Here is a 17,056-nt window from a genome sequence, read left to right on the forward strand (position 1 = left end):
GGCCTTCCTCCATGTTCCCATGCCCATTGCTCTTAGACCCTCTTTTCTTCCTCTTCCATGCTCACCCTCAAGTTCAAATCATCCCAGTATAATTGGGCTACTTAATAAAACAATTACACAGAAAGCCAGAAGGAAAAGGATGGAGTGCTTAAGAACGATAGGAATGGGAGGCATCGGGAAACACCGAACCAAAGCTTCCACCTCTGTTGCTGGAGGAGGAAACAAACAGGCTAGGCTTTCCTCCATGTTCCCATTCCCACTGCTCTTAGACCCTCTCTTCCTCTTCCCAGCTCACTCTCAAATCCTACAGCTACAAATTTCCATATGCTTCACAGCAAAAGGATTGCTGGATAAAAACTTTGGCTCTGAGATATTTATAGACCTGTAGTGTACGCTGGGAAAACATTACGTAGAGAAAACAGACTACACACCTGCCAATAGGGAAGGGGGCATGTGATGACCAGGTCACTGTCCTGCATTGTAAATGGCACATGCAGGAGATCCTCTGCATAGTGTATACCCATATGTCTATCTTAATGGGCCAACCACAAGCAGTATTAAGACCTACACATGGAACGGGAAAAAATGGGTGAAGAAACTTGCAATTAAAACTAAGAGCACTGAGGAGAAAGAGAGGAGATAATATATGATACCCAGGAAAACATCTCAATTGCAGCTGAACCCAACGAGGGCAGCTTGGCTTATAGCCGCTTGATTGAAATGGTAAAGGTAATTGTCTCACGGTTACAAAGGATGGCTGCTGCTTATATAGAGCAGGGCCTCTACTAGCATAAAGCAAGATGCTTAGGCTACTTGGGAACCAAGGCATCTCATGAACAACTTGAGAGCCAAGGCACCCCTACTTGATAAAGTAAAAAGTGCATAAAGTAAGATACAAGTGCTAGCTTAACACTAACAATCTCCCCCTTAAGCCTAGCACTAGGTGACCTGCTTCAAGCCAATCTTCCTCCTCATCTCCTGGAACTTGGTCTTGCCCAGTGACTTGGTAAGGATGTCGGCGAGCTGGTCAGCGGTGGCGATGTAGTTGCCCTTGATGCTCCCTTCCTCCTGACAGTCCCTGATGAAATGGAACTTAGTCCTGATGTGCTTGCTCCTGTCATGGAAGACAGGGTTCTTGGCCAGAGCTAGAGCAGACTTGCTGTCCACCTTAAGCTCCACTGCTTCCATCTTCCTGTCTAGGAGCTCCCCGAGCAGCCTAGACAGCCACAGCGCTTGAGTTGCTGCGGTGGTGGTTGCAATGTACTCAGCCTCGCAGCTGGACAATGCCACCACCCTTTGCTTCACAGACTGCCAGCTGACCAAGCAATCTCCCGGGAAGAACAGAGTCCCGCTGGCGCTCTTGCTTGAATCCAAGTCGCCGGCGAGATCACTGTCGCAGTAACCGACGAAGCGCGCTGTGCCCGGAGCCCTCTTGTAGTGCAGACCAAAGTCTAGGGTCCCAGCCACGTAGCGCAGCACACGCTTGACCGCCTGCAGATGCTCCTCCGTGGGCCGTTGCATGAACCGGCTCGGGTACCCGACCGCGAACGCGAGGTCCGGCCGAGTGTGGACGAGGTACCACAGGCTGCCGACAAGCCGCCGGTAGTGCGTGGGATCCACTTCCTCCGCCTTGCTCTCCCGGCTGAGCCGCAGCTTCTCCTCCATTGGTGTGGCGGCTGGATTGCACCCCGCCATTCCTCCCAACTCGAGGATGCGCTCGGCGTAGCGGGCTTGGCGAAGAACGATGCCCTCGGCATCTTGGCGCACCTCAACGCCGAGGTAGAAGCAGAGGAGGCCGAGGTCGCTCATGTCGAAGTGTTCCTTCATGGCGGCCTTGAAGTTCTCCACCTCCCCCTGATCGGCGCCGGTGATGATGAGGTCGTCGACATAGACGCCGACGAGCAGGACAGTGCGCCCACTGCCCCGCCTGTACACCGCTGCTTCATGCGCGCTCTGCGTGAACCCCATCTTCTTCAGTGTGGTGTCCAGCTTTGCGTTCCAGGCGCGCGGTGCTTGCCTCAGCCCGTAAAGAGCCTTGCGCAGCCGGTACACCTTCCCTTCTTCTCCGGCGACGGCAAAGCCTGGCGGCTGTCGCACGTACACTTCCTCCTTGAGGTCGTCGTTGAGGAAGGCGGACTTCACGTCCATGTGGTGCACCTTCCACCCTTCCTGCGCCGCCAGTGCAAGGAGAACCCGCACGGATTCCATCCTCGCCACCGGCGCGAAGGCATCTTCGAAGTCAATGCCTTCCTGCTGCACGAAACCGCGCGCCACCAGCCGGGCCTTGTTCCTGGTCACCATCCCCTTCTCGTCCTTCTTGAGCTTGTACACCCACTTGAGGGAGATTGGGCGATGGCCGGCGGGCAGCTGCACCAGCTCCCACGTCTTGTTCTTCTCCACAGTTTGAAGCTCCTGCTTCATGGCGGCCTTCCACGCTGGATCGCCCTTGGCTTCCGCGTATCCGGTCGGCTCGCCAGCATGAGAGAGGTGGAGCTGGGCGAAGAGTCGCGGCGCCTGACCTGGAGGAGAGTTGTCGCCGAGGATGTTCTCCATCGTGCGGTAGCGGAGGGGCTCATCATCGTAGGATGCATCGAGCCTGTCCTCGTCATCCTCCAGAGGCGTGGCGTGCTCGATCTCCGGCGCAGTGGGTGGAGTTGATGCTGCCGGCGTGGACTCTTCTTGAAACAGAGGAGTCGAATCCTCTGTTCCAGGGCTCCCCTGCTCCCCCGGAGCTGGAGATGGCGAGTGCGGCGCAGATGGAACAGGCGAGGGGCTTAAAACAGGGGAAACGGGCGTTGGTGTCCACGCTCCCTCTGTTCCTTCCTCCCAGGCGTGCTCGACGGCGAACTCATCTTCCGCCGGAGCCTGTCCACCTCCTTCCTTGATCCAGTCCCACCCGCGACTCTCGTCGAAGACGACGTCGCGCGAGACACGCACACGCTGTGTCGCCGGGTCGAAGATGCGGTACGCCTTGGCGCCGTCAGCGTAGCCGATGAGGATGCCAGGGATGCTGCGATCGTCGAGCTTCTTAAGCTGCGACAGATCCTTGGTGAAGGCCACACATCCAAATGTGCGCAGGTACCCGACTTCCGGTGCCTTCCCGTGCCACGCTTCATACAGCGTCACGCCCTTCAGCGCCTTGGTAGGTGCTATGTTCAGCAGGTGAACCACGGTCACCACGGCCTCGCCCCAGAAGCGTGCCGGCAACCCGCGCTGCTTCAGCAGAGCCCGCGCCATCACGACCACCGTCTGATTGCGCTGCTCCATGACTCCATTCTGTTGCGGCGTGGACGGGCGCTGTAGTGGCGCTAGATCCCCTCCTCGGCGCGGTACGCAGTGAACTCGGCGATGGTGAACTCGCGCCCGTTGTCCGCAGCTTCTTCCCGCACTTCTTCTCCGCTGCAGCCTGAAGGTGCTTGATTGCATCCGCTACAGCATCCTTGGTTGTCAGCAGAGCCACCCACATGTACCGCATGGCGTCGTCGACCAACAACAGGAAGTAGCGCCTGCCGCCGGGAGTTGCTGGCGCGATCGGCCCGCAGAGGTCGCCGTGGACGAGCTCCAGTGGATCCTGCGCGCGGTACTGGGCTTCACACGGGAACGGGGTTCGGCGGTACTTGGTGATGACGCACGTGTCGCAGAACTGGCCGATGTGGCTGATGACCGGCAGCCCACGCGCCATGTCGTCCTTGGACAGCTGACGAAGTGCGTCGAAGTGGAGGTGGTCGTACCGCTCGTGCCAGCGCCAAGCTTCATCATCCTTGCACGCGGCAAGGCAGAGCGGCGAGACCGTCTTGATGTGGAGGATGTAGAGCCTGTTGGCGCAACGGCGAACCTTGACGAGCAGCCGCTTGTGCTGGTCACAGATCCTCAGGACTCCGTGATCAATCACCACCTTGGATCCTCCCTCATCTAGCTGGCCGAGGCTCATGATCGAGTTGCGAAGAGCGGGGATGTAGTACACACCGTGGAGCACCCGGTGCTCTCCGTTCTTCGCCTCGAAGATGATGGAGCCGACGCCGTGGATCTCCACCTTTGACTCGTCGCCGAATCTCATCGTGCCTCTGGCCGTCGTGTCCAGGTCGGTGAAGAGCTCGCAGCGACCAGTCATATGGTGGGTGGCGCCGTTGTCGAGGTACCAGCCATCGAGCTTGTCGTCGACGCCGGAGCCGATGTCGTGGAAAACGCTGGCTTTCGGCTCGTGGAGGTCGAGGTCGGCGTTCTTGGCGTAGAAGGACGAAGCAGGAACCTTGCCGCTGTACACCTCCACATCCATCTCCAGGAACCCATGCGCGAGGAACAGAGCATGGTCGTCCTCAGCTTCCGCCACGTTCATCGCACCGCCATGATCTCGACCACGATCACGCCGGGGATGGGGGCAATCGCGTGCCCAGTGGCCGGCACCGTTGTAGTTGAGGCAGGTGTCGTCGCGGTTCGCCCTGCGTTCACCGCCGGCGGCTCCTGCCTTGTCCCCTCTACCGCGATCCGCGCCGCCACAGTCTCCATCGCAGTCACCGCACCTGGGCTTGTTCTTCTTGCCTCTGCGGGGACGTCAACGGCGATCCTTGGATGGTCCGGCTCCCTCCTCCTTCTTCTTCTCGAAGGCCCGCCACTGCTCAGCGGTGTAGAGGAGCTTGCCGGCAGCGGCCTCCGACTCCGGCGCGCGCTCGCGGTCCTGGGCCGCCTTGAGCCGACCGGTCACATCCTCGATGGTGAGCTGCCCGAAGTCGAGTAGCGTCTCGATGGAGAGAACAAGCTGCTCGTACTTCTTGGGCACACACCGGAGAAATTTCTCCACGGCGCGCTCTTCGTCGAGGTCGGTGTCGCCGTTGAGGGCCATCTGCTCCATCAGGTTTGTCAGGCGAAGAGCAAAGTCTTCAATTTGCTCACCGGGCTGAAAGGCGAGGCTTTCCCACTCGCCGTAGAGCCGCTGCAGCGTGGCGCGACGGACGCGCTCACCACCGAGACGCCTGGTGGCGATCGCCTCCCAGGCGAGCTTGGCCGTCGGCTTGTTGGCGAGGGCGGCGCCGAGATCTGCCGGCACCGCAGCGCACAAAGCCTCCAAGGCCCGGCGATCATCCTCGTAGATGACGTCGCCGTAGGCGACGGCCTCCCAGAGCCCGCGCGCCTGGAGCTTCACCTTCATGAGAAGACTCCACTCGTGGTAGTTGGCGCGGGTGAGCATGGTCCACCCGCCGCCGATGTCGCGGTAGACCTGCACCACCGGCGACCGACCACGTCGTCTGTGGCGCCGATCTGGGGACGGAGAGAGGTGTCGACGGCGCTCCGGAGTGTGGAAACGCTCCAACCCATCGACCGCCGGCTTGCCATCCTCGATCTCCTGGCGCAAGGCGGCGGCCGCGGCTACGGCGGCTTGAGCCGCCTCTGCCGCCTGGGCTGCTGCCTGTGTTGCCTGCGCGGCCACTGCTTCTGCGGCGACAAGACGGGCCTCCCGTGCCTGGTCTTCACCGTGGCCAGATCCGGATACATCCTTGCCCTTCGCTGCTGCTGCGGCGGCGGCGCGCTTGCTGGAGGTGGACATAGCTGTGGCGGCGGCTAAGGGGAAGGGTGTCTAACTTAGGCTCTGATACCAATTGATACCCAGGAAAACATCTCAATTGCAGCTGAACCCAACGAGGGCAGCTTGGCTTATAACCGCTTGATTGAAATGGTAAAGGTAATTGTCTCACGGTTACAAAGGATGGCTGCTTCTTATATAGAGCAGGGCCTCTACTAGCATAAAGCAAGATGCTTAGGCTACTTGGGAACCAAAGCATCTCATGAACAACTTGGGAGCAAGGCACCCCTACTTGATAAAGTAAAAAGTGCATAAAGTAAGATACAAGTGCTAGCTTAACACTAACAATATATACCTTGTGCCGGTTAAGCTGTAGCCTTGGTAGAGTTCAGGTTTTGGGGATAGTACGCCACTTCAGAACATTTATAATCTAAAAGCTAAAAAAAGTATTAAAGACTTTTGAAAATTATAGAAGAAAGCAAAGCGGATGGTGCCAACTGCCACTGTTGAAACTTGAAATCAACCCAATAACAGGTAATTTCGGACATGAAATGCTCTGGAATAATAATAAAGTATGATTAACCAACGGATACAGATATTACACATTAGCAAAACACAAATGCATATGGCCAGGCCTGTTACTAGTCTGTCCACAATATGACAGAAGATATTGAACATTTACAACATGCCCAGTACTTGTTCCAGATGCTGAGTACTTGCCAATTGCTACCTTGTAGCCGGGCAGCAGCTTCACCAAAGTTTAGTGCCCCAAGTATCCTGGGTGGATGGGTCTGGAGCTGATGCATTTCTCATCAAGATCCTGAAAAGTTATGTGTGTGAGAATATGAACAAACATCAAATCAGCAGGTGTCAATTCATCACCAGCCCGATATTTTGTTTTATTGAGCTTCTGCAATATGAGCAATCAAATACCATATGAACTTGTAGGCAAACGTGTGATACTGAACAAGCCATCATCTTAATCTATGTGTAGACTAAGCATGTCATTATCTTAATTTATGCACACACTCAATGATGCCAAAGAATATGAATATTACAATTAACCAAACCATCATCATAAGCTAATGTAGAGAGTCATGCCAAATAATCATCGAGGAAAAATGGCCAGATCAGCAATGGAAACACACCCCTCCTCCTGTGTATTGTTGTGTGAGCTGAAGGAAGAGGAAGGAGAACCAATGGAAACACACCCCACATCAGAGATAACGCATGCTGTTTAAAAGCAATTAGATGCTATAAGTTAAAATGTATAAGAACTTGGCCACATTATAACTAAAGCAAGCAATAAGACACTGACAACTGTAACTGTTCAAACATAAGGAGAGCTGTATAATTCAGGTTAAGAGCAAACAACAATAAAACAGTGATAACTGTAATAGTTGGAACCAGAAAGCAGGAGAGCTGTAATCATTGGCTATGTAAATGCAAAACCAATAATTGTTCAGGCTAGCAACAAAAAGTTCAAATTATGTACAAGAAGACATAGCTATCAATTTGACTTTCTTCCACTTATTAGAACATCTCACATGGAGCTCCCCAGTTTTCTGTTTCTCAAAAAGGAAGAAAAAATTATTTCACAATTGATAAAATTATCAGATAATATTTTTCCCAATTACTATCAGATACAATAAACTACGGTCCGTTGGTAACTCGGAAGGCCAAGACATGTCGGCATTTCTGGGTCATTTGATTTAAATTTGGCAGGGTAATTGCTTTGATTGTGCTGTGCTCACTGATTCAAATACCGTCAGAGTACAATGTTTATGTCATGTGTATCATCATCGTCTTTTTTCTCTCTATACTTTGCAATCCTTATTCATAGAAGAAAATTTAGTTGCAAATACATGTGGCATGTTCTGTGAAATAACATACATGTATATCTTCCTGACAAGATTTCATGTGCTAGCCAGTTTTCAAACTACTTCACAAATCTTGGTGGAGTATGTAATTACATCCAGAACACTTCACAATTATGTGGTTATTTTGTTCTGCTAATGAAATTAGAACATTTCTCGATGAAAATGGAATTAGAACATAATCTGGTGTGCTGGACATAGCCTAACAGTCAAGCCATCACCTTAACTTATCAGTAGACTAACATGCCAATGAATCTGAAACTGAAATAATTATAATTAACAAAGCATTATCTTAAGTTATGCATGAATTGAACCTTACCAGAGAAACAATGAAAATGAAAATGGCCTTGTGAATAACAGTATTAGACCATTTTTAAAAAGAAATAACACCATTTATCTTTTTGTTTTCTGTGTAAGATGAAAGAAAGAGGAAGGAGCACCTAAGAACAACAGGCATGGGAGGCATCAGGAAGACTGAAAATGAGATCTCTGCATCCTAGGCCTTCCTCTATGTTCCCATGCCCATTGCTCCTAGGCCCTCTTTTCTTCCTCTTCCACACTCACCTCGAGTTCAAATCATCCAAACAGGTGCATAGTTTGGTTTAGTCTACTAAACCAATTAAACAGCAAGCCAAAGGGAAAAGGAAGGAGTGCCTAAGAACGATAGGAATGGGAGGCACTGGGAAATACCGAACCAAGATTAGCTTCCACCTCTGCTGCCAGAGGAGAAAACGAACAGGTTGGGCTTTCCTCTATGTTCCCATTCCCACTGCTCTTAGGCCCTCTCTTTCTTCCTCTTCCCAACTTGCTCTCAAGTCCTACAACATCCATATTCTCCCAAGCAAGAACCTTGAATCGTTGAACAGAGCCAGCCTCCGAGGTATGTATAGGCCTGTAGCGCACTCTGGATAAATGTAGAGAAAGCAAAGTACAGACCTGTCCCCATGGTGCGTCATTATAGCTTGTTGCCACTTGCCAGGCCCTGTCCTGCATTGTAAACGTAGAGAAGTGCAGGAGATCTCATGTTTATCTAAAAAGCCAACCAGTATTAAGGCCTGACATTGAATGTAGAAGAAAAGGGATCATGGAACTTGCATTGAAGTATAATAGCAGTTAGGACTGAGGAGAAGGAAGGGTATAATGTACTTGGCAGTACAGTACCAGGGATAGCATTCTCCTTTAAAGAATTATTAGAAGCTAGAAGTTAAAAAGGCATAACAATTTTTCACCAAGTTATAAATGAAGGAAACAAAGGACAGTAAAAAAATGAAGGCAGGATAGTCATAATGTAGCAATGTACCAAAATCAAGTTAACAACTATTTATATCAGACATAAACTGGACTATAACAAGTGACAAAACCGAAATGTATACCTAGGCCTATTCTGTATACAAATCCTATTGTCTGCAGTTTGGAATACAACATGAAGTGGAAATATACAAGCAAACAAATGCATTTGCTTTCACAAGTGAAAACAAAACTCAGGACCACAGGAAAAACACATGGAAGATATACATAATATATATTTTCAGCCGAAATCACTGTACATGGCGGTTCACAAGGTATGGATTCGGCTATGCAGCTGCTGAGCTATCTAGTACCTCCTGAACAAGGTTCGAACGCAAAGGAAGAATGATGTCTTGAAGAGAGTCCGGTACTTCTTCCACCCATTGAAGTACTTGCCAATGGCAACCTTGTAGCTTGGCCGGTGCTTCACCAAATTGTAGTACTCAAGTATCTTGGGTCTGCAGTTGATGTATTCCTCATCAAGGTCCAGAAGAGTTATACGCGCAAGAATAGGGATGAACATCGAATCAGCAGGTGAGAAGTCATCGCCAGCGAGGTATTTGGTCTTGCTGAGCTGCACTTCAACATCATCAAGGAGTTTGCTCAGTTCTTCCTCACTTTGCCTCATGATGTCAGGGTCCTTTACTTTGTCCTCGGTCTCATAAGCCTCACGGAGCTTGACATGGTACATGCTAGCTAGATCAGGGGCTTCAGCCATGCGAGCAATCAGCACCTGCCTTATGAACTTGGAGACAAACGCACGGTACTTGACCGGGGTATGTGTGAGGGTGAACATCTTGGGATTCCAAGCATCAACTTTCTGCATCCAATGGTGAACCACAGTATTCACAGGGGGGATCTCGCCACTCAAATGCACCGCAAGTCTGTCTATGTACCTATGTAAACATAAAGCGCACGGATAAATAAAGCATTGCTGCTTCAAGAGCAGTAGAAAACTGTACAAGTTTCAGGTATACACCCAATGTGAATCAGGAACGTACTGAATGATGTCGATGGCACGATAGATGACATGAGCGCCGTTCTGGAAGACAGGGAGCTTCGCGGAGGGGTTCATGCGGAAGAAGTCCACGTTCATGTTTTTGCCCGTGAGCGGGTTGACGTGGTAGGAGGTGTAGTCGATACCCTTCTCTTCCAGCGCCATCCGCACTTTCTGGCTGTCCAGAGAATAGGGGTGGTGGTATAGCTGCATCGCTGCAACGGACGATGGGATTAAGTGTCGATACTACCTCACTCGCGACAATCAGCCTTGCTGGGTCGGGAATACCACGAACCACAGCGCAGTTCATTTAATTAACGCTGTTTTAGGATTGTCAACCTATAAATAAATCATAACCACAAAGTGACAGACAAAATAGATAATGAACAAAAAAGGCTAGGTTGGTACTAGTTTAGTTTGTGTTTTCTCCAACGGTTCGTTCATCCAAGGATGCGATATTCAGCAAGCCATGCCACGAGTACACCCCGCTTCTCTCAATCTTCGCAGCAGAGGTCATCAACAAAAATCATAACGGAGACCATGCTTTTGATTGCCGAACGCGCGGCGCTTCTACGGACCACAAATCATAAGAGCCACCAAACCCTTGCACAGGCTACAGTCTACAGACACCCTCAACGAAAAGGGGGAGAAACCGCTCTCCCATTTGTCGAAGAAGAACACAGGGGAACCCCCGCAACGGCCGCCAAATCCGACCCCCGAACCCAACCAACGGAATACGGGAACGAAGGAGCGATACCTCCAGGCCGCGAGACGGAGACGGAGGGGCTGGAGAGGCTTCGCGAAGGCCGGCGACGAGACGCTGGCGGCCGGGCGGGCGGGTTTTTGGTGCGCTGGTGCGGTTTGGGGTTGGGGGGGCTCCGCTGCCGTCCTGGGCGGCTGGGCTGGGCGGGGCGGGCGGCGTGCGCTTGGATTCGTCCTCATTCACTGGCACGCTCTCGGTGTGATCTGGACGCAAAAGGCTCTTTCCGCGCAACGCCTCCTTTCTCCCAAGACTCCGTTTGCTCGCTCCGTTCCCGTCGTCGCCTCTGCCTGGTCGCCTGGTCGGTGGCCACTGGCCACTGGGCCCGGCCGGCTGATTATCGTACCGTGTGTTTGGTTGCGGGATGAGTGGGTTGGGTTGGATCCAACCCTCATTTTTGGGACGGAGTCAACCCATCCATTGTTTGGTTGTAGCTCTGATTTTGGGGACGGAGCCAACCCATCCATTGTTTGGTTGAGTGAATTGGGAGTACGAGTTGGATGGCAACATTCACACTGTTAGTGGGCCGTTAGTGGGCCCCACATGTCGGTCTCCTCTCTCCATCTCCTTTCTTCTTCTTCCTACCTGCTCCGCTCCCGACACCACCGCCCTGCGCCCCCGGCTGCCCGACCTCCTCGCCCCCGCCGCCGCCGAGGGTGACGCGCGCCCCGGCCGCCGAACCTCCTCCCGCTAAGGCCGAGGGCGACGCGCCGAATCTCCCCGCCCCCGCCGCCCCCAACGCGGGCCCGCGCACCGCCGCCGCCACTTCCCCGCCCCGCCAGACCTCCCCGCCCCCGCCGGACCTCCCTGCCACCGCGCTTGAGGTCGCCGCTGCCGCGCTCGAGGTCGCCATGGCCGCCGCGCGCGACCTCCGGTCGGGCGGACGCGGCGCTCGCGGCCCTCCTTCCTCCACGGCCGCGGCCCTCCTTCCTCCACGGCCGCGGCCCTCCTTCCTCCCCCCCTTCTCCCTCCCCTCCCTGGCCGCGGGCGCGAGCCTCCGGTCGAGCTCCGCCGCCGCGAGCGAGCTCCGCCGCAGGCGCGAGCCTTGCGGGCGAGCTCCGCCGCCGCGGCCTCCTTCCTCGACGGCCGCGGCCCTCCTTCCTCCACGGCCCCTGCTCCTCCCCCCTTCTCCCTCCCCTCCCTGGCCGCGGGCGCGAGCCTCCGCGGGAGAGCTCCGCCTTGGCCTTGGCTCGCTCCGGGAGGGCGCCGGGTGGCCGGCCCGGCCTCCTCCGCCCGCCGCCGCCGCGGCCGGCCCCGCCTCCTCTGCTTGCCGCCGCGGCCCGCCCCGTGCGCCGTGGCCCCGGCCTCCGCCGCCCGTCGACGTCGCCCCGGCCTCCTCCGCCCGTCGCCTTCGCCGTCGCCGTGGCCGTCGCCCAGTCGTCCGCCCGTCACGGAACCCAGACGGAGGAAACGGGGTTGGACTCGTCCGCTCGATTTTGGCGGACGAGTCCGACCCGAATCTGAGCCGAATATTCCCTCCGGGTCAGACCCAACCCCCTCCAACCTCCATCCAAACATCAGAAAAAGGGGTTCAACCCATCTAGGTTAGACCCTACCATTCAACCAAACACACGGATATCCGATCGATGCGCGTACTCCGGCAACAGCCGAGCGCACTGCGGCTAGAGAGGGCGTCGTGTGGCAGGGGCCCGCAGGTCGGTGGGGGCGGGTCAGCGTCGACGACCCGACGTGACGGTTACGACGCCAGCCAGCCACGCGGAGTTGCCGTCGCATCCCGGGTCCGTCTTCGGAGGGTCCCGCCCCGCCCGGGGCCCGAGCCGCGTGTCGCCCACTCGCCCTCACCGACGGACGCCGCGATGGCAACGCAGCTGGCACGGGCCACCGGCGCAGCTGTCCGTCCCGGCGGCGGCTTCCGCTTCATCATTCCAGCCGCCGGCTGCTCCGGCCCGGCCAGGAGGAGGGCATGCCACATCGGCGCTGCCGTCGGCCATGGCCTGGCCGATCGCGCGGTTCGAGTTCAAGGTCCGTCTTCCTCCCGCGGGAAACGGGGATGGCATACCGCTGCTGCAAAGCCGGCAAGGGAAGGGAAACGACGTGAAGCTGATGCATGGCGTACTGTGTGTTGGCGTGGGAGGCCGGGCCAGGACACCGAAAGATGGCGTGCACATTTTTTTCCCTTCCTTTTTTCTCCATACAAAAATCGTATTTTCGACGGGACCTACGGGGCTTGCTAGCAGCGCGGTCTAGAAACTGAACGGAACCCACCCCACACTAAATAAATACAGTAGTAATCATCTCCGCAGCCGCTCCACTACATGAACCGAACCAAACTAAATTGTGCGTGCATTAGGCTTTAGGCTCCATCAAAACCAAACCATCATCTCAAAACCTAATTTGTAACATGCTGCGAGTGGGACTACACCATAGCTCTAGTGTGCGTGGGCAAAGGACACGTGGGATGCATGGACGCACCCATTTGCAACACAGCTATTTGAATCCAATTCAAGCCGAAGCAAACTGCTCCCACCTACAAACCAAACTAAACCGAATTATTTTCTAGTGCCAGTCCATTCCCACCAGACCAAACGATAACCAGATGAAACTTAAACCAGTAAGACCAGTTTCAAACCAAAAACCATTGCCAACAGCAGCATATATGCTAGTCAAAAATCAAGTATGCTCTGTTCCCAAAAAAAATGATTACGTTTTGTTATATGCAGACAGCAGCCGCGAATAGCTGCTATGACAGTCTGTATCCGTGTTAGAGAGATGATTCCGTGGAAATGGGATTCCGATTAGCAGCAGGTTCGGTTTTTTTTCTTTTCTTTTCTTTTCCTTAATCTTTTTAAAATGAGGCCCTGGTTCTTTTGAGCCCTACTCATTTTTACGTTCTTCGTGGGGCTCGTGTCTAACTGACATTCTTGCGGGCCTACTAGGCCAGTTCACATAAGCCTGTTTTGTGTTTTGGGTCTAGAACTCTCTCTTATATGGGCTGCTTTTTTTTGCGATCTCTTATATGGGCTGCTTGGCAACATTATACGCTATTTCCGTCCTAATTGAAAGGGAGCTCCTGCCCCGTTCGTTAAAAAAAAAACTCTACAAAGCCGACGGGCATCCCGGCCACAAAATTAACCACTGGTGGTTTGGCGCGAGAGCTCTGAAGGTCCAAGCCGCCAATAATCGGCCCAGTCCTCATGACCAGATACCGCCGCGACGAAGCGGATGCAACTCTGTTCCGCTCGGCCGCATTCCCTGCAGGCGCCCCACGCGGCCTGACGTCCCCATCGGCCATCTCGCTCGCGTGTCGCGTCCTCGGCTTCTCGCGGGCGCTGCTCGTGGGTTGGGTGTGAACGTGCCAGGGGTCGGTCCATATGCGCCGCCGGGGCACGAGGTGCACGCCCCGCGCTCCGGGGTCACGATCGCGAAGCGGGCGGCGCGGCATGGGCAGGCCGCAGCAGGCACCAAAGCAACCACCCCCTCTCCCACCGAGCAAGCGAAGGTGTCCCCCGACCTCGAGAATGACCTGGACGCCGGGGGATCGGGATGGACAAGGGCTCCGGTAGGACCGGCGTCCTATGATCGGTCAGCGTCACCTCGCCGACCTAGCACGTCCGGCCGCCGTCGATTGCGTTGTGATGCCGGGTCCGGGTCCGTTCGCTCCGCTTCCGTGGGGCTGGTCGTCGAGATCCACCATCGGAGTCCCTCCCTACCAACTCTTCCTGTGCTGTTGTTTTTCCTTTCTTGGTTTTCACTCGAACTGCATGTACATCGGAGGTCCCCAATTCAGAACGATCGAGCTGCAGGGTTGATGTGCATGTGCTACTCCTATGTTCGTTCACTCCGTACCACCACATGAAAGCCCCAACCACCCGCCACCAGTTCCCCGTACGACGACGGCGCGTGACTCCCGTGGCGCCGCCGCCGTGCCCGCGCGCGCGCGCAGCTTGCTTGGTGTAGCACGCAGCACTACTTCCAGCAGCAATCCGTCGTCGCCGTCGCCGTCGCCGTCGCTGCTTCTAGAAAGACTGTGCCGCAGGCCGGCAGCCAGGACACGGCGGCGATGGACGGCATCGGGGACGAGACGTGACAGCGCATTTATAACGCGATGAGTAGGTTAGCGTCGACCTACGGGATCGGGATCTGGCTTGAGGTTGTCGGATGGATTTCGATGTGTGTCGACTGTCGACCGCGCTTGGAGAAGAAGCCCTCAGCCCCACCGCCCGCTCGGCCCTGACGGCGAGACGCCGAGACACTGCACCACGCTCCGGCGCCGCCGACGCTGGTCGCACATCCAGCCGCTCGAATCGGCATCAACCACCCCGGCCGGCCACGTGAGAAGATAAGGTCAGTCATCAAGTGTGATGGCTCATTGCATTGCACGCAAATCACACGCACATGACATCGACACCGACACTCTGACAAGTAGGGCCCAATGTGTGCAGTGTGCCAAACGCGTGCGTCGCCTGAAACAAGTCATTAACCCACAACAATACGTCACTTTGTTCAGTTGACTTGTCAGCCAGCTAGCAAGCAATATTTTTCTCTCGCACCAAATCAGTATCAGCCACCAACCACCAACTACCAGCTAGCAAGCAGTACTTTTCTCTTACAATAAATCAGTACCAGCTACTAGCCGCAACCAGTCGAACAGAGCGATATATTAGATCAAAATACTAGCTCATCTGGATCGGGGTTTAATGAGTCGGATCCCATAATGACGACGCTACCGTCACTGTTCATGTGTCGGATCCCAAATACATGTCCAGCCTAGCTGACACCAAACAAGGCTTCAAACATTCATAGAGGCCATGATCGAGGGCCCGAGGTCACAAATATGCAGCACACATGTGAGCTGCTATGAGGGTACCCTACCGCTACATGTGTTAGTCAAAACATGATGGAGCTAGTACATTATTTCAGGCCACCAGACGCGGGAGCCTTGTTTCTAGGCTCTCGGCGTCTCATGCAGGAGGCAGCTTCTCCAGGAAATGGGATCTAGCTAGCTAGATGAGCACCAGATAGATCAGAGCAGCTCGCAGTGGCCAACACCCTAAGAGCATGGCTAATGGATTCAGCCGGAAGCCGGCTGAGAGAGGGCCACATCACGGTACGGTGGTGGCGGACTCCGTAAGAATTAATGCGCAACAGTGAGTGTAGGAGCGTTTTCGCCGGCTGCGAGCAAGCATCTCGCGATGCGTTGGCTATGCTCTCTATCCTCCTTTCTCTCACCCCACGTAGGACGTCGCCTGCTCTTCGCCTCCCTATAATACTTAGAACCTATAATACTTGCTCTAAGTCAGTGTTTAGTTTCCAAATTTGTTTGCACAGTACCCGTCAAATCAAATTCTAACACATACATGGAGTATTAAATGTAGTTGAAAAAAAGAATTAATTACACAGTTTAACTGGTTCATACGAGATGAATCTAATGATGTTAATTAATCCATTATTAGATATTATTTGTCAAATAACAACGAAACGTGCTACAGTACCCAAACACAAACTTTTTCACCAACTAAACACCCCCTAAACCAAAACAACATCCGAAACAGTTTCGTCTACCTGCTCCAAAATTTTCCAAGCAATTCAGTCAAAAAGATGACGTGCAGCAGCTACCATTTTCTCCTCTCCTCTGGAAGTCTCGCCTGCTACAGTTGGGAGCGGAGAGAAAAGGCGATCCAGTTGCCGCCGCCGGCGTCGGCGGTCTCCTTCGCCTCCGATGGCCCGCGGGGCATCGCGAGGTGGCGGGGACCGCCGGGCTTTTGCTGGCGGGTGTGGTAGTAAGCATCTAGGCCTTCAAGGTATGTTTCGGCGATTAATGACAACCATTATTGTGACTAATGAGTTTGTGCAGCTTAATAGATCATTATCGCTCATTTGGTCATATGTCAAAAGAGGCCCCTTAATTTCATTATTCAAAAAGGCGATCTCGGTATTCAACTCATATATATGTCAAGACTAAGGATCTTTCTAGTCCTAAGTGCCATAAGGTTGAGAAGGACACTTAGGTTAGTATAGGTTTTATAGTTTTGTAGTGATCGCACTATTAAGAGGGGTTAAGGCCAAGTAACTTCAGCATGGACATGGTCAATCAAAAATGGATGCACACTATGGTCACTCAGGTTTCTACAAGTTCAAATAAGTGGTTCTCAACTTATATGTCAAGAATATTTGGATTTCATTCAAGACTCAAATCAGAAAAGGCAAAATCAGAAAAAGTCGTTAACACCGGTTTAACCGACGCTATCCCTTTTATATACGTCGGTTAAACGAAGTCAGCAGAGTCTGGACAAGTCAATACACCGGTTAAACCGACATGTTTGAATTTAACGTCGGTGCATTAGTCCAGAGTTGGTTTTTCCAGGGTAATTCAAGTTCTATACACCAGTTAAACCGACGCTGTTTGAAATGAGACGTCGGTGCAATTGACCAGTGAGATGGTTTTTCCATGGATTTCTGAAGTTGTACTCACCGGTTAAACCGACGATGGTTTTGAGTTAACGTCGGTGCAATTGTCCAGAGACTTGGTTTTTCAGTTGATCAGTGGACAACTACACTCACCGGTTAAACCGATAATACGTCGGTTAATCTGCCCAAGTTGTAACGGCTAGTTTTCAGAAGGGGCAGTTTACATTCATCGGTTAAACCGACGATGA

At 53.6% G+C, this 17,056-nt stretch overlaps 2 protein-coding genes across 9 annotated transcripts; both read right to left on the reverse strand.

The window, feature by feature from the left end:
• Positions 1-6,046: 6,046 nt before the first annotated feature.
• On the reverse strand, positions 6,047-10,620 carry LOC120681634 (glutathione S-transferase TCHQD-like). 8 transcript variants are annotated; one of them, XR_005677966.1, is made up of 6 exons: positions 10,437-10,607; positions 9,684-9,894; positions 8,997-9,578; positions 8,332-8,382; positions 6,667-6,751; positions 6,071-6,338 (listed from the first exon to the last, which is right to left on the reverse strand). XR_005677966.1 is itself a non-coding variant. In XM_039963217.1 (5 exons), exons 2-5 carry the CDS (start codon positions 9,890-9,892, stop codon positions 6,736-6,738), a joined length of 858 nt encoding a protein of 285 aa, XP_039819151.1. In that variant the 5' UTR covers positions 9,893-9,894; positions 10,437-10,607; the 3' UTR covers positions 6,071-6,735. The 8 variants fall into 8 exon arrangements, 6 of the variants coding, with proteins under 6 accessions (XP_039819149.1, XP_039819154.1, XP_039819153.1 ...); XR_005677967.1 differs by having other exon boundaries at positions 6,071-6,751; positions 8,332-8,425; XM_039963217.1 differs by having other exon boundaries at positions 6,071-6,751.
• A 348-nt stretch (positions 10,621-10,968) lies between these two features.
• On the reverse strand, positions 10,969-11,292 carry LOC120681130 (glycine-rich cell wall structural protein 1.0-like). Its single transcript, XM_039962665.1, has one exon. It carries the CDS (start codon positions 11,290-11,292, stop codon positions 10,969-10,971), a length of 324 nt encoding a protein of 107 aa, XP_039818599.1.
• Positions 11,293-17,056: the final 5,764 nt, after the last annotated feature.

Source organism: Panicum virgatum, chromosome 7N (genome assembly GCF_016808335.1).
Source record: "Panicum virgatum strain AP13 chromosome 7N, P.virgatum_v5, whole genome shotgun sequence".
NCBI classification, from domain to species: Eukaryota; Viridiplantae; Streptophyta; class Magnoliopsida; order Poales; family Poaceae; genus Panicum; species Panicum virgatum.